At 41.9% G+C, this 16,540-nt stretch overlaps 1 protein-coding gene across 2 annotated transcripts in view; it reads left to right on the top strand.

Annotated features, from left to right (window-relative positions):
• The window catches only part of AFAP1L1 (actin filament associated protein 1 like 1), a 69,287-nt gene that overhangs the window by 45,280 nt on the left and 7,467 nt on the right, over positions 1–16,540 (top strand). For both annotated transcript variants that reach the window (XM_043913235.1, XM_043913236.1), the window contains exons 10-15: positions 697–778; positions 1,015–1,164; positions 2,255–2,466; positions 4,900–5,045; positions 5,696–5,768; positions 7,080–7,191. In XM_043913235.1, the coding sequence (XP_043769170.1) occupies positions 697–778; positions 1,015–1,164; positions 2,255–2,466; positions 4,900–5,045; positions 5,696–5,768; positions 7,080–7,191 (775 nt within the window). The remainder of the gene's footprint in view (positions 1–696; positions 779–1,014; positions 1,165–2,254; positions 2,467–4,899; positions 5,046–5,695; positions 5,769–7,079; positions 7,192–16,540) is intronic.

The following is a 16,540-nucleotide window of genomic DNA, read 5'->3' on the forward strand; positions in this document are numbered from 1 at the left end:
CTCCTTAATATGAGTGACTGGTCCAGAGTTGGCATAATAAGGAAAAATACTGCTGGTTGACCACGAAGTTGTTACCATGGGGTGGGGGGGTGGGGTGTGTGTGTGTGTGTGTGTGTGTGGTATCTTTGCCATTCTCTCATCCAAGCTAGAATTGTAATGGACTCGTCTCTCACCACCATTCACATTTACTGATCACCAAGTCCTGTTACGACTATTTTGAAAATGCCAACTCATCTCTTTTTCCCCATCCTCATTGGTGCTATTCACCCTCCTATCAAGTCTCATATTGCCCAGGATGACATTCTTACTGCCCCTTTTGCTTCCAGTCTTGCCCCCTTCTTGTCCATCTCCCATGATGCAGGTGGGGGGGACTTAGAAAACCAACTTCACTAGTGTCCCACTCAAATACCTTCTTACCTCCCCGTCACCTACCAAATATGGTCCAAACTCCCAGGACATTAATTTCAGCCTATTATATTGAATTTCTGACTCCCCAAATAGACTGAATTCCTCATTTCCAAATAAATGAAAGACACAACCACCCTAAGTGATAGTTGTCCTCCTCATACCAGTATGACAGTTGCTCACAAGTATTTCTTTAGCTAATCCTCGTGTACAGGGGCCAAGGGGGCGCTGAACCAAGAAAGGGAGACTGAGTGTGCCCTCTGACAAGGGGCTGTCTGTGTTCCTCCCCAGAGGCTGTCCCAAGAGAAGCAGACCTCGGATTCTGACAGCCTAGGCATGGGTGACAGCTGTTCCACTCTTGGCCGTGAACACGGTAGGAGCCTCTGGGGGCTCAGAGGGAGAATGCTAGAGCTGGGAGGGGCCTTGCCATGAGCACGCACAGTGCAGATCAGGTCCTGACCATTCTGGAGACCTGGCTGATGTGAGCTGGCCTATCCATACTGGGCCAGGCCCTGTGTGCAGGTTCAAAGGCTGGAGGGAAGGCTAGGGGCAGGTGGATCTAGAACTTGGGGCTCCCTCCCCTCACCTAACCCATCTCCATGTCAACAGGCAAAGGGAAGAAGAGCAGCCTGTCAGAGCTGAAGGGTTCCATGAGCAGGGCTGCAGGCCGCAAGATCACCCGTATCATCAGCTTCTCTAAGAAGAAGGCACTGGCTGATGACCTGCAGACGTCCTCTACCGAGGAGGTTCCATGCTGTGGTGGGTACCATGCATGCAGAGAATTCAGACCCTGTTGATGAGGGATCCTGGGGCCAAGCCAGAAGACCCTCCAGGCCTAATCTACCTCATTCCTAAGGCAGAGGATAGAATCCTCCTACTCAATGGCTAACCCCCAGTCCATCAATAATTCATGCCCATCCACCACTTCTCCCCGATGAGGCCCTGACACCTAACAGAAGGAAAAGTTAACCAGCTGTCCTACTTCTATGCTCCCTATGACATTAGTGCCAATCACTGCCCATCTCTGGGCCTCAGTTTCCTCTACTATGACAAGAGGAGAGTATCTTAACTTCCCACTATATAATATAATATACCAAGTGTTTAAGTTATGGTCCGGTCTTACAAGGATATTTCTTGAATAAAAATATTTAAGGACTTTTCATTGTAAATGCATAAAATGAGAACTAAAAGTAGTTTGAAAGAAAAGAAACACTGTTCATCTAAACGCATTGTTCCATGTATTGGAATCCAATAAAAAATCATGTGTTTTAGGTAAATGGTAATATCCTGATAACTTGGAAAGAACATTATAAAAGCACATGGATATAAATAAATATTTTCTAAGTGGATGAGGATGCTGTTATGGTAAAAAATAAATTAAAATCTAAAACATGAAGAGGGAATTCTAAATTCATCAACCATCAGCCTGCCCCTCACTTGTTTCTAATTCTTCATCTTGGCTACACGTTTTTGTTCCACATGCTGCCACCAGGTGTCAGCATCAGCCATTGTTTTCTGTCCTCCGCAATTAGTTTTTGCTATTTTAGAAGGAAAGGCAGAAGGAAGAGTTGTGTCTTTCATTCATTATATACAGTAGTTCTGTCCCTTTCATCAAGGTTGGTATGGTCTGAAGGCTGTGCAGGTAGTGTACAAATATGATTATCAATCCCCTCTTCACAGATAACAAACTGAAACCTGAGGTCACAGACCTGGAATGAGCTGACTCAGGACCCAGAAGGCCTTTCTCTCCAGCTAGAGTACAAGAGTTACCCAGGCCCTCTGTCCCCGCACCCTGACTTGTATCCCCCAGGACTATCAGGAGGTCATATCACTGGTCTCTGCCTCCCAGGTTATCTGAATGTGCTGGTGAACCACGGATGGAAGGAACGCTGGTGCCGCCTGAAGTGTAACACCTTGTATTTCCACAAGGACCGCACAGACCTGCGGACCCACGTGAACGCCATTGCCCTCCGTGGTTGTGAGGTGGCCCCAGGCTTTGGGCCCAGACACCCATTTGCCTTCCGGATCCTACACAACCGGCAGGAAGTTGCCATCTTGGAGGTAAGAAGAGAAAATAGCTTAGGGGTGGGAGCTAAGAGGAGCTCTGGCCTGGAGGTTGGCTTTTGTCCAGGGGTCCTTATTGATATTACAGAGACTAAGGAAGAGGGAAAGTAAGCCAACTGCTGCCAAGTAGCCAGTTAAACTACAGAACACTCACTTAAATGTGAATTTCAGATAAATGACAACTAATTCTTTTTACTACAAGTATATCCCATATTTGGGACATACCTATACTAATAAACTATTGTTTATCTGAAATTCAAATTTAAGAGAACCGTGCATTTTTTTTTTTCTTTTCAAAGGATTTATGAGAGCAAAATTCACATAACATTGACCATTTTAAGGCAAAACCCTCCCAGACTTCAGACAATCCTACAAAGCTATGGTCATCAAAATAGCATGGTATTGGCACAAATACAGAGATATGGATCAATGGAGCACAACAGAGAGCCCACAAATAAACCCACACACCTAAGGTCAATTAATCTTTGACAAAGGAGGCAAGAATATACAAAAGGAACGACAGTCTCTTCAGCAAGTGGTGGTGCTGGGAAGGCTGGACAGCTGCATGTAAATTTTATTTGTTAAATCCGGCAACCCTAGACCCAAGGTTTGTTTACTCTGCCTTATAAATATAGTCCCAAGCCTAAAAGGCATCTAGTCTAACTCTGATCTAATTTTGGAAACCTCTCTAAAATTTACTTCCCACCAGTGACTGTTCATCTCAGATAAACCACTGCTCCTCCCACCAAGCAACTAAACTTTTACAAAGATTTTCTCCATAATGAGTTGAAATCTTAAAACTCTGTGTAGGCAGCAACTACACCTGTTCTGCATATTTTTGTTTTTCCAGAACCCAGCCTGATATCCAGCAATACTGGGCTGGACAGTATTGGGCTCTTAGTAAGGGACAGTAAGGACTCAATTAACATCTGTTGGACAAATGCCTAAATGACAATGTGATTTCATTTCACCCACTCATTTTTCCTAACTACCCACCGGCACCAGGCCTCCTCTCTGGGGTCATACAGAATACACTGAATCTCTCTTTACATGTCAATCCCTCAGCTATTTAGACATTTAAAATATTAACTGGTAGAAAACTTAAACAACTATCCCCTATATTACAGATAAGGAAACTGAAGCCAGGGCAGTCACAGGCTTCATCCAAAGCTCCACAGAGGATTAATGGCCTCTTGGTCTTTTTCCTTCAAGTAAGACCCAGGCTCTAGGCATTGTTTTCTTTGCCCAGTACCCACTGCCTCTCTCAGTTATTAAATGTAAGGAAATATTGATTCCGTAAGTCACTTCTACTTTTGATAGCTTGAGATGGGTCTTTTACTTCTCTTCAGAAAGAGCTTTCCCTTTCTCTTCACAAACAGCTTTCTGGCAAAAACTGTGCTTTCTAAATTCAAGTTAGTTTTTGTGTGCTAACTTGATTTTATGATGATGCTCTTTAACATTTCTCTGAGAATATTTATCAAGTGCAGAAAAAATAAGAATAGGAGCATCTTGAATGATGTTATTAGTAATTTAAATATTTTTATTTACATTAACTTACATCCTACACAAATATATTTAAAATTCTGCATCTCATATGTTGTTATTAGATGTCCATCGGACACTTAGAAAAACTGGAAAAAAGATAAACATTACTAAATTTCAAAAAGCAGAATTCTTTTTTTGTGTGATTCAGTTACATATACACATATATTATTTTTGAAATTATTTTCCATTATAGGTTATTACAAGATATTGACTGTAGTTCCATACAGTAAATCTTCATTGCTTGTTGCATATATATTTTTTTAAAATAGAAATCTAGCATTCTATTCATACTAAGTCAAACAGGTGGAATCAAACTGTCATAAATTTTTTAGTTAGGCAAAAATTTGTAACTTTTCTAATACATATTTATAATACATATTATTTTATGATAATGTTCTTTAAATAAAAACATGTGTTTAGTTGACCAGCAACTTCTTAGAGATTTTCCTGTATACAATATTATATATAATTGGCATTTATGATACAAGAAAAAAATTGGGGTTATGTGATAAATAGCCTCCTCATTTAATAAAAAGAAAATATTAAAAAAGAATTCAGAGAAAAGCTAAGTTTTGTTTTCATATCTAATTGGTCTGGAAGGCTCTGAGGATAATGAGTAAAGCTATATGTTTTAGAGAGGTAGTTGGGGAGGGCTTCTCTGAGGAGGTAGCCCTAGAGCAGAGACCTGAATAGAGGTCTCTATTTTCTATCCAGAAAACTTAAAACTTGGGTTTCTGGATGAGTGCTCTAGTCTTGCTCCTCTTGGATCCCTAAGTATTGGGTCCAAACAGATACTATACGCATGTTGGTTTGGCTGAAGTGAGTGGGTAGCTAGAGGCCCTCAGTGTGCCAAAGTGAACTCAGCTTGTGCCTTCTCTCCCTCAGGCAAGCTGCTCAGAGGACATGGGCCGCTGGCTTGGGCTGCTGCTAGTGGAGATGGGATCCAAAGTCACTCCCGAAGCTTTGCACTATGACTATGTGGATGTGGAGACCCTAACCAGCATCGTCAGTGCAGGGCGCAACTCCTTCCTGTAAGGGCCAGTACCCCACAGCCCCTCAAAGCTGCCCACAACCTTTCCTATCTCAGCTCCCTCTCAGAGGTGGAATGGGAGGGAAGGGAGGATGGGTTGAGAAAGACTGCTTCCTTGGGAAGTCAGAGTGGGTGCCTTCCTCTTCCACCAGGAGGAGTGAGCTGGTTAAAGGAGGAGGCTCAGGGCTGGGGATGCTGTGGATGGAACGAGCCAGAAAGAAGCAGCTCTTTTCGACCATGGCCTGGGCTCTGCTCTCATGCCATAGAAACTTAGGGTCCCCATACCCTTGAGCCTCTGGGCAGGCACGAGGCTCGTCTGCAGAGTTTGCATTATACGTGCCAGCTTCGAGCTATGGCTCTATCATGACCAACAGCTTGGGTTGGTTGCTTGCCAGCCTGGATCCTCTGTTTTCTCACGTACAGAATGGAGGCGATGAATAACCTGCTTCCTGGATTGTGAGAATCCCATGCATCCCTGCCTATAAGCTCTAAACACATCAGTGGCACAGTGCTGCCTGGCCTGGCTGCTATCACTAACTTTCTGACCTCCATTAAAAGCTGCTGCCAGGATCAAATGAGTGGACAGGAAAGCACTGTAAGCTGCATAAGTATCATTGTCACATCATCATCATCATCCTTTGTATTTTCTAGATATGCAAGATCCTGCCAGGATCAGTGGCCTGAGCCCCGAGTCTATGATGATGTTCCTTATGAAAAGATGCAGGTATGGTCCCTTGGTACTTTGGGGGACATGGCAAAGGCCACTTATTAGCTCTCCCTCTCTCCCTCCCTCACTATTCCTTTGCCTCAGAGAAATCATTTTTGTTTAACCAGCACCTGGAAGGTGGGGGAGAGGGGACCTTCTTGCCCCAGACTGTAGCTTGGGAGAACCTCTGGAACAGAAGGCTGGGCAGTGTGGAGGAAAGAGCCCCTGACCAAGAAGAAGAGAGGGCTCTGCACGCTACAGAGCACTGCCCCAGTCTGAGCAAGCTTGGGCTTTCCACCACTACAGCTCTGTGAGCTGACTGATTCAGTAATGTCTCAGAGGGATGATAACCGAGTGGCTGCCCCCACAGGCCTTTACCTGGTGGCATCCACAGTCTGGGCTTCGGCTCCCAGGGCAGTCTCCCTGTCTTGCTCACTAAACCAAGAAGATGCCAGCTTATTAACTTACAGTAAGGCCTCTGTAGCCATCACATGACCCATCCTGCTCCACAATCTGCCCTGTGCCTTCTCCTGCCACGGGAAAGCAAGAGGACCACATTCTGACTAGACATTGTTTGGTGAGTCAGGCCTCACAGCTCATGGACAGAGAGGGAAATCAAGGTGCCAAGGAAAGCAGATGTGTCTACAGGGCAGGACCCCTGCTCTGGACAGTGCTGGATGATGGTCTGAGCTCTTACCTCTAGGTTTTGCAAGAACTAAATGAAATACTTTATGGGAAAAGCTTAGCACAGTACCTAGACACTGGAAGGTCTTATAATGAGGGTAAATAATACTGCTATTATCAATATCATTATTATATGACTATCATATTCCACTCATGGTTTCCTGAGCTTTGACAAGATGTTGAGTGCTCTCGCTACTCTTTCATGTGAAAATGTATAGCCAGTCTATTAAGTTATGCCACTTCTATCACTGGCTGATCTCAACTTTGACTTTTTTTAACTTAAGACTTTATATTAGCAATTCAGAAAATTTGAAGGATACATCCAAATGATGTACTGACAAAAATATCTATGATAAATCAAATATGGTCACCCAAAGTCTTTTGAGACGTCCTAATTTTTCCTCTCAGCAGAAATTCCAGTTTAGGGTTGCCTTCTGCTGCCCCTGACAGGAAGGTATGAGGATCAAGTAACATACTGCTAGTGCAAGTAGTTTATAGACCATTGAGGGCTGCACACAACTAAAAGTGTAAGGCCAAGATCTCAGAGGTCAGGCAGCACTCAGCCATCAAGTGCACTCACAAAGCACCTACACTGAGGGCTCTGAGCCCACCCGTACTTTATCTTCTCCTTCCATCTCCCCCCAGGACGAGGAGCCTGAGCGTCCCTCTGGAGCCCAGGTCAAGCGCCATGCCTCCACTTGCAGTGAGAAGTCCCATCGGGTGGACCCACAGGTCAAAGTCAAGCGCCACGCCTCCAGTAAGTTCTGTGTGCAAGGGAGGAAGGGAGGGGACTGTCCGGGACAGGGGCAGGGCGGGGCTGGGGGGGATCTCAAAATCAGATCCTTCCAGGGCTCATGTGGTAAGTGAGTAAGGAGAGGTGTAAGAAAATACTCTAAGAAAAATAACAGCACAAGCAGAGTGATAAAGGGCAGTGAGCAGGAGGCCTCAGAGGGAAAAAAACAGGAACGGGTTGGGGGAGACGGAAGGAAACTGCAGTGCTCAGGCCCCAGCTCTGGGCTTCGCTGGCGGTTCAGATGGTGAAGCGTCTGCCCCCAGCTCGAGGGGCAGCCCATACTCAGCTCCAGCCAAGGCCCCCCGGCAGCAGTGCCAGCTCAGATTTGCCAATTATCCAAAACAAACCAGAAATCGACTTATTTTTTAATGTCAGCAACTATTCAAAAATTTTAACACTACATAAAGCCACATATATAGAGAGAGTTCACCTCTGTCCTAGCACTTCATAAAAGTTTGTTGAACTGCCTGATTGCCACACTGCAAAGTAATGACTAACTGTGTCAGAAAACTCTATGGTAAAAGGTCTCTTTGATTCCCAACATAAATCTCTACTCCTGTATGATTTATCTTTATGAGCAAGCCAGCTTTCTGTAGGACAGCATGTCCTAAGACTCTCATGTTGCTTTTACTTGCTTCCCCCTGTACCGGAACACAGTCAAGTTCTAGTCTTTGCTTTTTGAAGATTTATTTTTTTTAATACTTTCCTTTATGATAACTCCGCATCATTGTTATTGTTTATTTGCTCAGCTGTGTCTGACTTTTTGAGACCCCAGGACTGTAGCCCACCAGGCTCCTCTGTCCATGGGATTCTCCAGGCAAGAATACTGGAGTGGGTTACCATTTCCTCCTCCAGGGGATCTTCCCCACCCAGGGATCAAACCCATGTCTCCTGCATTGGCAGGTGGGTTCTTTACCACTGAGCCACCAGGAAAGCCCACTTCATTAGCACAGATAATCTCTTCTAGAGTCAAGAGATTTGTATTCCATTCCTTACTTGGTCACTAAACTACTATGTAACTTTGGAAAAGTCCCCTCCCCTCTCCAGAGTTTCCTCTCTGAACAATTAAAGGGTTGTTGTAACATTCCTTATACTCTATGCTTGTGGACACTAGAAATGCACAGCCTTATGGAATACCCATTTCAGAATGGGAAACTGAATGGAAATAAGCATATAAGATTGAAGAAATCACAAAATGTAACAACAACAACAACAAAAAAACTAGAACAAAGACTAAAAAAAAATTCCTCAAATCAAATCTCATACTGAAGCTCAGTCTATAAGAAAGAGAAAAAGCAGAGCTGCTTTGCCTGGAGTGCAGAGACCTGCTTGGCCTCCCCTTTGCTCCACACAGTAGCCTGTTACCCATCATTGTGAGATCATACAGCTCCTCAAAGACTGTTGGAAACTATGGATCTAGTCCAACAATGTTTTTCAGATGAAGAAACAAGAACATAAGAGAAGGGTTTTACCCAAGATCGTGTATTAATTACCCATTGCTACATAATAAATTACCCCAATTTTCACAGTTTAAAACATAAGTGTGTGTTATATCAGTGTTTCTGTGGGTCAGGAATCCCGAGACTTAGTTAGGTAGCTCTGGCTTAGGGTCTCTCATGGGGTCACAGTCAAGAAGTCAGCTGGTCATCTGAAATCATGTGATAGCTTGGCATGCTAGAGAGTCTGCTCCCAAGATGGTTCATGTGTATGCCTGGCAAGTTTGTGCTGGCTTTTGGAAGGAGGCCTCAGTTCCTTGCCATGGGGACCTCACCATTGGGCTGCTTGTCCTCATGACAAGATAGCTGGCTTCCCCCACAGCACGTGGCCCAGGAAGGAGGGACAGAGTAGAAGCTGCATTGTTTTTGTGAACTGGCTTTTGTGATCATTTCTGCCACATCCTAATGGTTGCACAGGTCAGCCCTATCTAGAGTGGAAGGGGACTGCAAAAGGACAAGAACACAAAAGTCATGGGAACTGAGGGGACTGCTGAGGAAATGGTAGCATCAGAAGCTCCATAGACCTGCTTCCCAGAAACGACCATAACCAGTGAGGACTGCTATATCAGTCATCTAAAGTCTCCAGAAACTGTCCTAAGGGCATATGGCAAGTGAAGACTTATTCTAGATAATTTACTAACTCTCAGTTAAAACACTGAGACTTTGAGACATCTGAGCCACAGCCCACTCCTTTATCCCTTTCCCAGCTCAGCGAGGCAGAATCTCCACTCTAGGCAGCTGTGGACAAGAAAACACGGCTCTCTTTTCTCTCACTCCCAGTCAAGAGCGGCAGTATCTCCCCAATAAGATCAAGTTACCAGCATCTCTTATCACTATCAATTATGTATTACAGACATTAAATCACAGGTGAGTGCAGCCCACAAGTAGGGTGCACCCAGACTCCACTCATAGGGCAAATGCTCTACTCAAGGTTGGGCAGGCCAAGGATACAGGGGCCCTATTGCCCTCACCCCAGATCACTCATAAGGCAGGGGTTCCACACTAGGAGAGGCAAGTTGAGAAGATCAGAGATAACAGTCCCCACCCAGCACCCAGCTCACAAAACAGAGATGTCACTCCAAGAGAAGCAGGCCATTGTTCAGAACAGTGACTCTGAGATTTTTGCCCAAGGTAAAAAGAAAGGCAAGTCATAAAAACATTGAACTCCAGGGACTTGCTTGGTGGTTCAATGGTTAAGAATCTGCCTGCCATTGCAAGGGAAATGGGTTCGATCCCTGGTCTGGATCTAGGCCCACGTACCACAACTACTGAGCCTGTGCTCTAGAGCCCAAGTGCCACAACTACTGAAGCCCACGCACCCCAGAGCCTGTGCACCACAACGAGAAGCCACCACAATGAGAAGCTCATGCACCACGAGAGAAGAGACCCCACTCACCGCAACTAGAGGAAGCCCACACACAGCAACAAAGACCCAGCACAACCACAAAGAAATTAATTTAAAAAAAAACCAAACACTGAACTCCAAAGCACGCTTTCAAAAGAATTGACTTAAATGGGAATAGAATGTGGAGCAAATGATGATACAAAGCATTATCAAAAACAACAGAACAATCAGCTGACAATTAGTGGAACCTAACAGCTGGATATGATACCAAGAGTCAGGCAGTGTAACAGAGAGATCAGAAAGAAAGTCCTGCTAAGATCACTGTCCTCCAAGGTGACCATATATGCCTAAGGCTGCACCCTCTGTGGATCAACATCAGAGGCCACCATCACCCTGATACCAAAACCAGAGAAAGATACCACAAAAAAGAAACCTACAGGCCAGTATCACTGACGAACATAGACACAAAAATTCTCAACAAGATACTACCAAACCAAACCCAGTAATACATTCAATTATCCACAAATCAATATCCACAAATCAATCAGTGTAGTACACCATATTATCAAACTGAAGGATAAAAACTATATGATTACCTCAATAGATGCAGAAAAAGCTTTTGACACAATTCAACACTGATTTATGATAAAAACTCTCCAGAAAGTGGGCATAAATGGAATTTACCTCAAGATAATAAAGGCTATATATGACAAATTCAAAGCTAAAATCATTCTCAATGGTGAAAAACTGTAAGCATTCCCTCTAAGATCAGAAACAATGCAAGGATGTCCACTGTCATCACTTTTATTCAACACAGTTGTGAAGTCCTAGCCATGGCAATCAGAGAAGAAAAAGGAATGAAAAGGAATTCAAATTGGAAAAGAAGAAGTAAAATTGTCACTGTTTGCAGATGATGTGATACTACACATAGAAAATCCCAAAGATGCTACCAGAAAACTACTAGAGCTTAGCAATGAATTTGGTAAAGTTGCAGGATACAAAATTAATACACAGAAATCTCTTGCATTCCTTTACACTAACAATGAAAGATCAGAAAGAGAAATTAAGGAAACAATCCCATTTACTATCACATCAAAAAGAATGAAATACCTAGGAATAAAAAGCTACCTAAGGAGACAAAAGACCATACTCTGAAAACTATAAGACAATGATGAAAAAGTCAAAGATGACATAAACAGATGGAAAGATATATACCATATTCTTGGAAGAATCAATATTATAAAAATGACTATACTGTCCAGGGCAATCTACAGATTCAGTGCAATTCCTATCAAATTACCAAGAGCATGTTTTACATAAATAGAACCAAAAAAAATTTTAACTCATACGGAAACCCTAAAGACCTTGAATAGCCTAAGCAATCCTGAGAAGAAAAATGGAGCTGGAGGAATCAAGCTCCCTGATTTCAGACTATACTACAAAGCTAGAGCAATCAAAACAGTATGGTACTGGCACAGAAAGAGAAATATAGATCAATGGAACAAGGATAAAAAGCCCAGAAATAAACCCATACACCCATGGTCAATCAGTCTGTAACAAAAGAGGCAGGAATATACAATGGAGCAAAGAATCTCTTCAATAAGTGGTGCTGGGAAACCTGAAGAGCTACATGTAAAAGAATGAAATTAGAATATTCTCTTATACCATACACAAAAATAAATTCAAAATGAGTCAAAGACCCAAGTGTGAGGCTGGACACTATAAAATTCCTAGAGAAAAACATAGGCAGAACACTCTGACATAAATCACAGCAATATCTTTTTGGAATATCTTTTTGGAAGATTACATTACCCCCTACAGTAATGAAAAGTTAAAAAAAAAATAAACAGGATCTAATTAAACTTAAAAGCTTCTGCACAGCAAAGGAAACTATAAACAAAAAAGACAACCCATAGAATGAATGGGAGAAAATATCTGCAAACAAAACAACTGACAAGGGATTAATCTCCAAAATATACAAATAGTTCACACAGCATTACATTAAAAAAAAAAAAAGCAATCAAAAGATGATAGATGATCTAAATAGTTCTCCAAAGAAGACATACAGGTGGCCAAAAAGCATATAAAAAGATGCTCAACATCATAGTATATGAGAAATGCAAATCAAACATCATCAAAAAGTCTATAAATAATAAATGCTAGAGAGGGTGTGGAGAAAAAGGAATCCACCTACACTGTTGGTGGGAATGTAAATTAGTATGACCACCATGGAGAACAGTATGGAGGCTCCTTAAAAATCTACAAATAGAACTACCATATGATCCAGCAATCCCACTCCTGGGCATATATCCAGAAAAACACAATTCGAAAAGATATACGGACCCCAGTGAATTTTAAAAAGATACATGTTCACTGCAGCACCACTTACAATAGCTAGAGACATGGAAGCAACCTAAATGTCCATCGACAGAGGAATGGATAAAAAAGATGTGGTACATAAATGCAATGGAATATTACTCAGCCATAAAAAAGAACAAAATAATGCCATTTGCAGCAATATGGATGGACCTAGAGATTATCACACTAAGTGAAGTCAGACAGAGAAAGACAAATATATGGTATCACTCATATGTGGAATCTATTTCTTTAAATGATATAAATGAACTTATTTGCAAACCAGAAAGAGACTTACAGATATCAAAACAAATGTATGGTAACCAAAGGGTAAATATGGGAGGGAAAGATAAATCAGGAGCTTGAGATTAACATACATACACAGCTACAGAGAGGATAGAAAACCAACAAGGACCTGCCTACTGTATAGCACAAGGAACTCTACTCAATACTCTGTGATAACTATATGAGAAAAGAATCTGATAAAAAAAAAATGAATATATGTATATGTATAATTAATCACTTTGCTCTACAACTGAAACACAATATTTTAAATCAACTATATGTCAGTAAAAATTTTTTAAAAAACAGACAAAAAGATTGGATAAATATGTGACATACATATATACAGTGGAATATTGCTCAGCCATTGAAAACAGTGAAGTCCTGCCATTTGCAACAATACAGATGGCCTTAAACAGTATCATGCTAAGTAAAATAAGTCAGACAGAGAAAGGCAAATACATATAATTTCACTTATACATGAAATCTGAAAAAAACAAGCAAACATAACAAACAGAAACAAAGTCATAGATACAGAGAACAATAGGGGATTGCCAGAGGGGAGGAGGCCAGGGGAGGAGAGCAGTGAAGGAGATTAAGAGGTACAAATTTCCTGTTATAAATAAATGAGCCATGGGTATGAAATGTACAGTTCAGGGAATATAGTCAACAATTACATGTTAACTTTGCATGGTGACAGCTGGTAACTAGACTTATCATGGTGATCACTTTAAAATGTATAGAAATATCAAATCACTATGCTATATACCAGGAACTAATATATAATACTGTAGGTTCAATACATTAATAGTTCAAAACAAACAAGCTTATAGAAAAAGAGATCAGATTGTGGCTACCAGTGGCAGGGAGTATGGGGAGGAGAACTGGATGAAGACAGTCAAAGGTATAAACTCCCAGGTCTAAGATAAATAAATACTAGAGATGTAATGTCAGAGGAGGCAATGGCACCCCATTCCAGTACTCTTGCCTGGAAAATCCCATGGACAGAGGAGCCTGGTAGGCTACAGTCCATGGGGTCGCTAAGAGTCGGACACGACTGAGCGACCTCACTTTCACTTTTCACTTTCATGCATTGGAGAAAGAAATGGCAACCCACTCCAGTGTTCTTGCCTGGAGAATCCCAGGGATGGGGGAGCCTGGTGGGCTGCCATCTATGGGGTCGCACAGAGTCGGACACGACTGAAGTGACTTAGCAGCAGCAGTAGCAGAGATGTAATGTACAACATGATGAATATAATTAATACTGTTCTATGTTACATATGAAAGAGAAAAGAGTAAATGCTAAGAGTTCTCATCACAAGGTAAAAAATTTTTTTCTACTTCTTTAAATTTGTATCTACACAAGATAATGGCTGTTCACTAAACTTGTGGTAATCATTTCATGATTTATGTAGGTCAAATCATCATGCAGTATACTTTAAACTTACACAGTGTGCAGTGCTTACTCACTCAGTCATGTCCAACTCTTTGAGACCCCATGGACAGTAGCCCACCAGGTTCCTCTGTCCATGGGGATTCTCCAGGCAAAAATACTGGAGTGGGTTGCCATGCCCTCCTCCAGGGGATCTTCCCAACCCAGGGATCAAACCCAAGTCTCCCACATTGCAGGCGGATTCTTTACCATCTGAACCACCAGGGAAGCCGATACTTTAAACGTACACAGTGCTATGTCAATTATCTCAATAAAACTGGGAGGAAAAAAAGTCTGAGAAATGTCACAGCCAAGAAGAACCTGAGGAGACATGATGACTAAATGTAATGTGGTAGCTCTGTAACAGAAAAGGACATTGGGTAAATTCTAAGTAAACCTAATGAAGTATGAGCTTTAGTTGGTTTAAAAAAAAAAAAAAAGCAAGTAAGTTGACATTGTTCTATCAAATGGCTCAACAGTACATTTGAACTGGCAAAAGAATCAGTATACCTCATGATAAATCTATTCAGATTATGCACTTAAAATAACAAAACAAAGAAAAATAAACAGAGCCTCAGAGAAATGTGAGACACACCATTAAGAGTACTAACATATACATAAAGGGAGTATTAGAAGGAGAGAAGAAAAAGAGGAGCATAAGAAATATTAAAAGAAATAATAGCGGAAAAGTTGCCACCATTTATTGAAATCATTAATTTACCACAGAGGAAATTCAGTGAAGTTCTAGTAGGATAAAGGCAAAGAGATCCACAAAAGACACATCACACTTCCTGGAGGTCTTCCCTGGAGGTCCAGTGAATAAGAATCCTCCTGCTAATGCAGGGGACACGGATTCAATCCAGTGCCTGGTCCAGGAAGATTCCACAGGCCATGCAGCAACTAAGCCCATGCACCACCACTACTGAGCACTTGCGCTGCAAATACTGAGGCCGCCCTGCACCTAGAACCTGTGCTGCGCAACAAGAGAAGCCACTGCAATGAGAAGCCCATCCACTGCGAAGAGGAGTAGCCCCTGCTCACTACAACCAGAGGCACGCAGCGACAAAGTCCCAGCGCAACCAATAAATAAATAATTTTTAAAAGACAGATCATGCTAAAATGCTAAAGCCAAAAGCAAGGAGGAAATCTTGAAAGTAGAAAAGAAAATCAACTCATTACTTCCAGAGGATGAAAATCTAGTTTGCTTCTTTACCACACAAGCATTACAGGGTTGCATGTGAGGTAAGCCGCTCTCCGAGGTGCTGACACTGCAAGGTGGATCAAGATGGTGGCTCCCAAAGGTGAGTCTACTTGCTGGCTTGGTCCATAAGGAAGTTTTCACTCATCTGCAATGAGATGAGAAAAGTAAGCACAATGCATGAAGTTTCTCATAAAGTTAATTCTACTCAATATAAATGACTATTCTACATTTGTGTCCAACTCCTGATGTTAAAATATTATTCTGCTAAACAGTGGGAATAATAATAATATTGGTAGTTTTAAGGTCTTTATATTGTCAACAGTATAATGCTGACCGTCCTTTGTTGGCATCCCTATTTTTTCTGTGAATGTTTTTTTACATTTTTTCAATTGAAGTATAGTTGATTTACAATGTGGTGTTAGTTACAGGTGTACAGCAAAGTGAATCAGGATATCCCTATTTATATTTTGCCAGTTTATAAAATCCAAAAGTCTGAAAGCCAACTTCTTTGGGATGCTATTGTATAGCTGGGAAGTACAGGGAGCCATGCACCCTCTTCACAGACCTCCAAGCTTTACTTATAATGAGGTTTGAATTGTAGAGTATTAAAGCAGAAACTGATTTTTAAATAGGCCATGGGTGACCACTGCAATCCCTACAGAGCTGCAGAGGCCAGACCCCCAATTACCAGCAAACTGTGGGAATTGCTCCACACCCACTTACAAAGCACCATGTGCGACTGACTGTAGCACAAAAAAATAAATAAATAAAACTTTCACTAAGAAGTTAGACTATGGCCTTGCTCAAGCTTGGCGGTATTTCATAGCATGGATCCTTGAGTCAGATAGACATGAGTTCAAACCTGGGTTCTCCCATCATTAGCAGTGAGACCTAACCTCTTGTGCCTCAGCTTTCCCAACAATAAAGCAGAGCAAATAATAGTAACTTTTGTGAGGATTAAATAGAAATGCAGATAAATTACCTAGTATATAGTAAGCAGTCAATAAATTTTTGCCATAATTATCTGTTGCTATTGCCCACCATAGTGTAAAGCCTATAGTAGAATACTAGGTCTCTCTCAACCCCCCTCTCCTTTTTCTCAGTAATAAAACAGGCAATGCCTGACTTTAACCCCAGGTCTCAATTCTCTGTAGATCTGTGTTACATGTAGCTGTCTATCCTATATGCACCGAAAATTAACT

The sequence above is a fragment of the Cervus elaphus genome, chromosome 9 (assembly GCF_910594005.1).
Source record: "Cervus elaphus chromosome 9, mCerEla1.1, whole genome shotgun sequence".
In the NCBI taxonomy this organism is placed as follows: domain Eukaryota; kingdom Metazoa; phylum Chordata; class Mammalia; order Artiodactyla; family Cervidae; genus Cervus; species Cervus elaphus.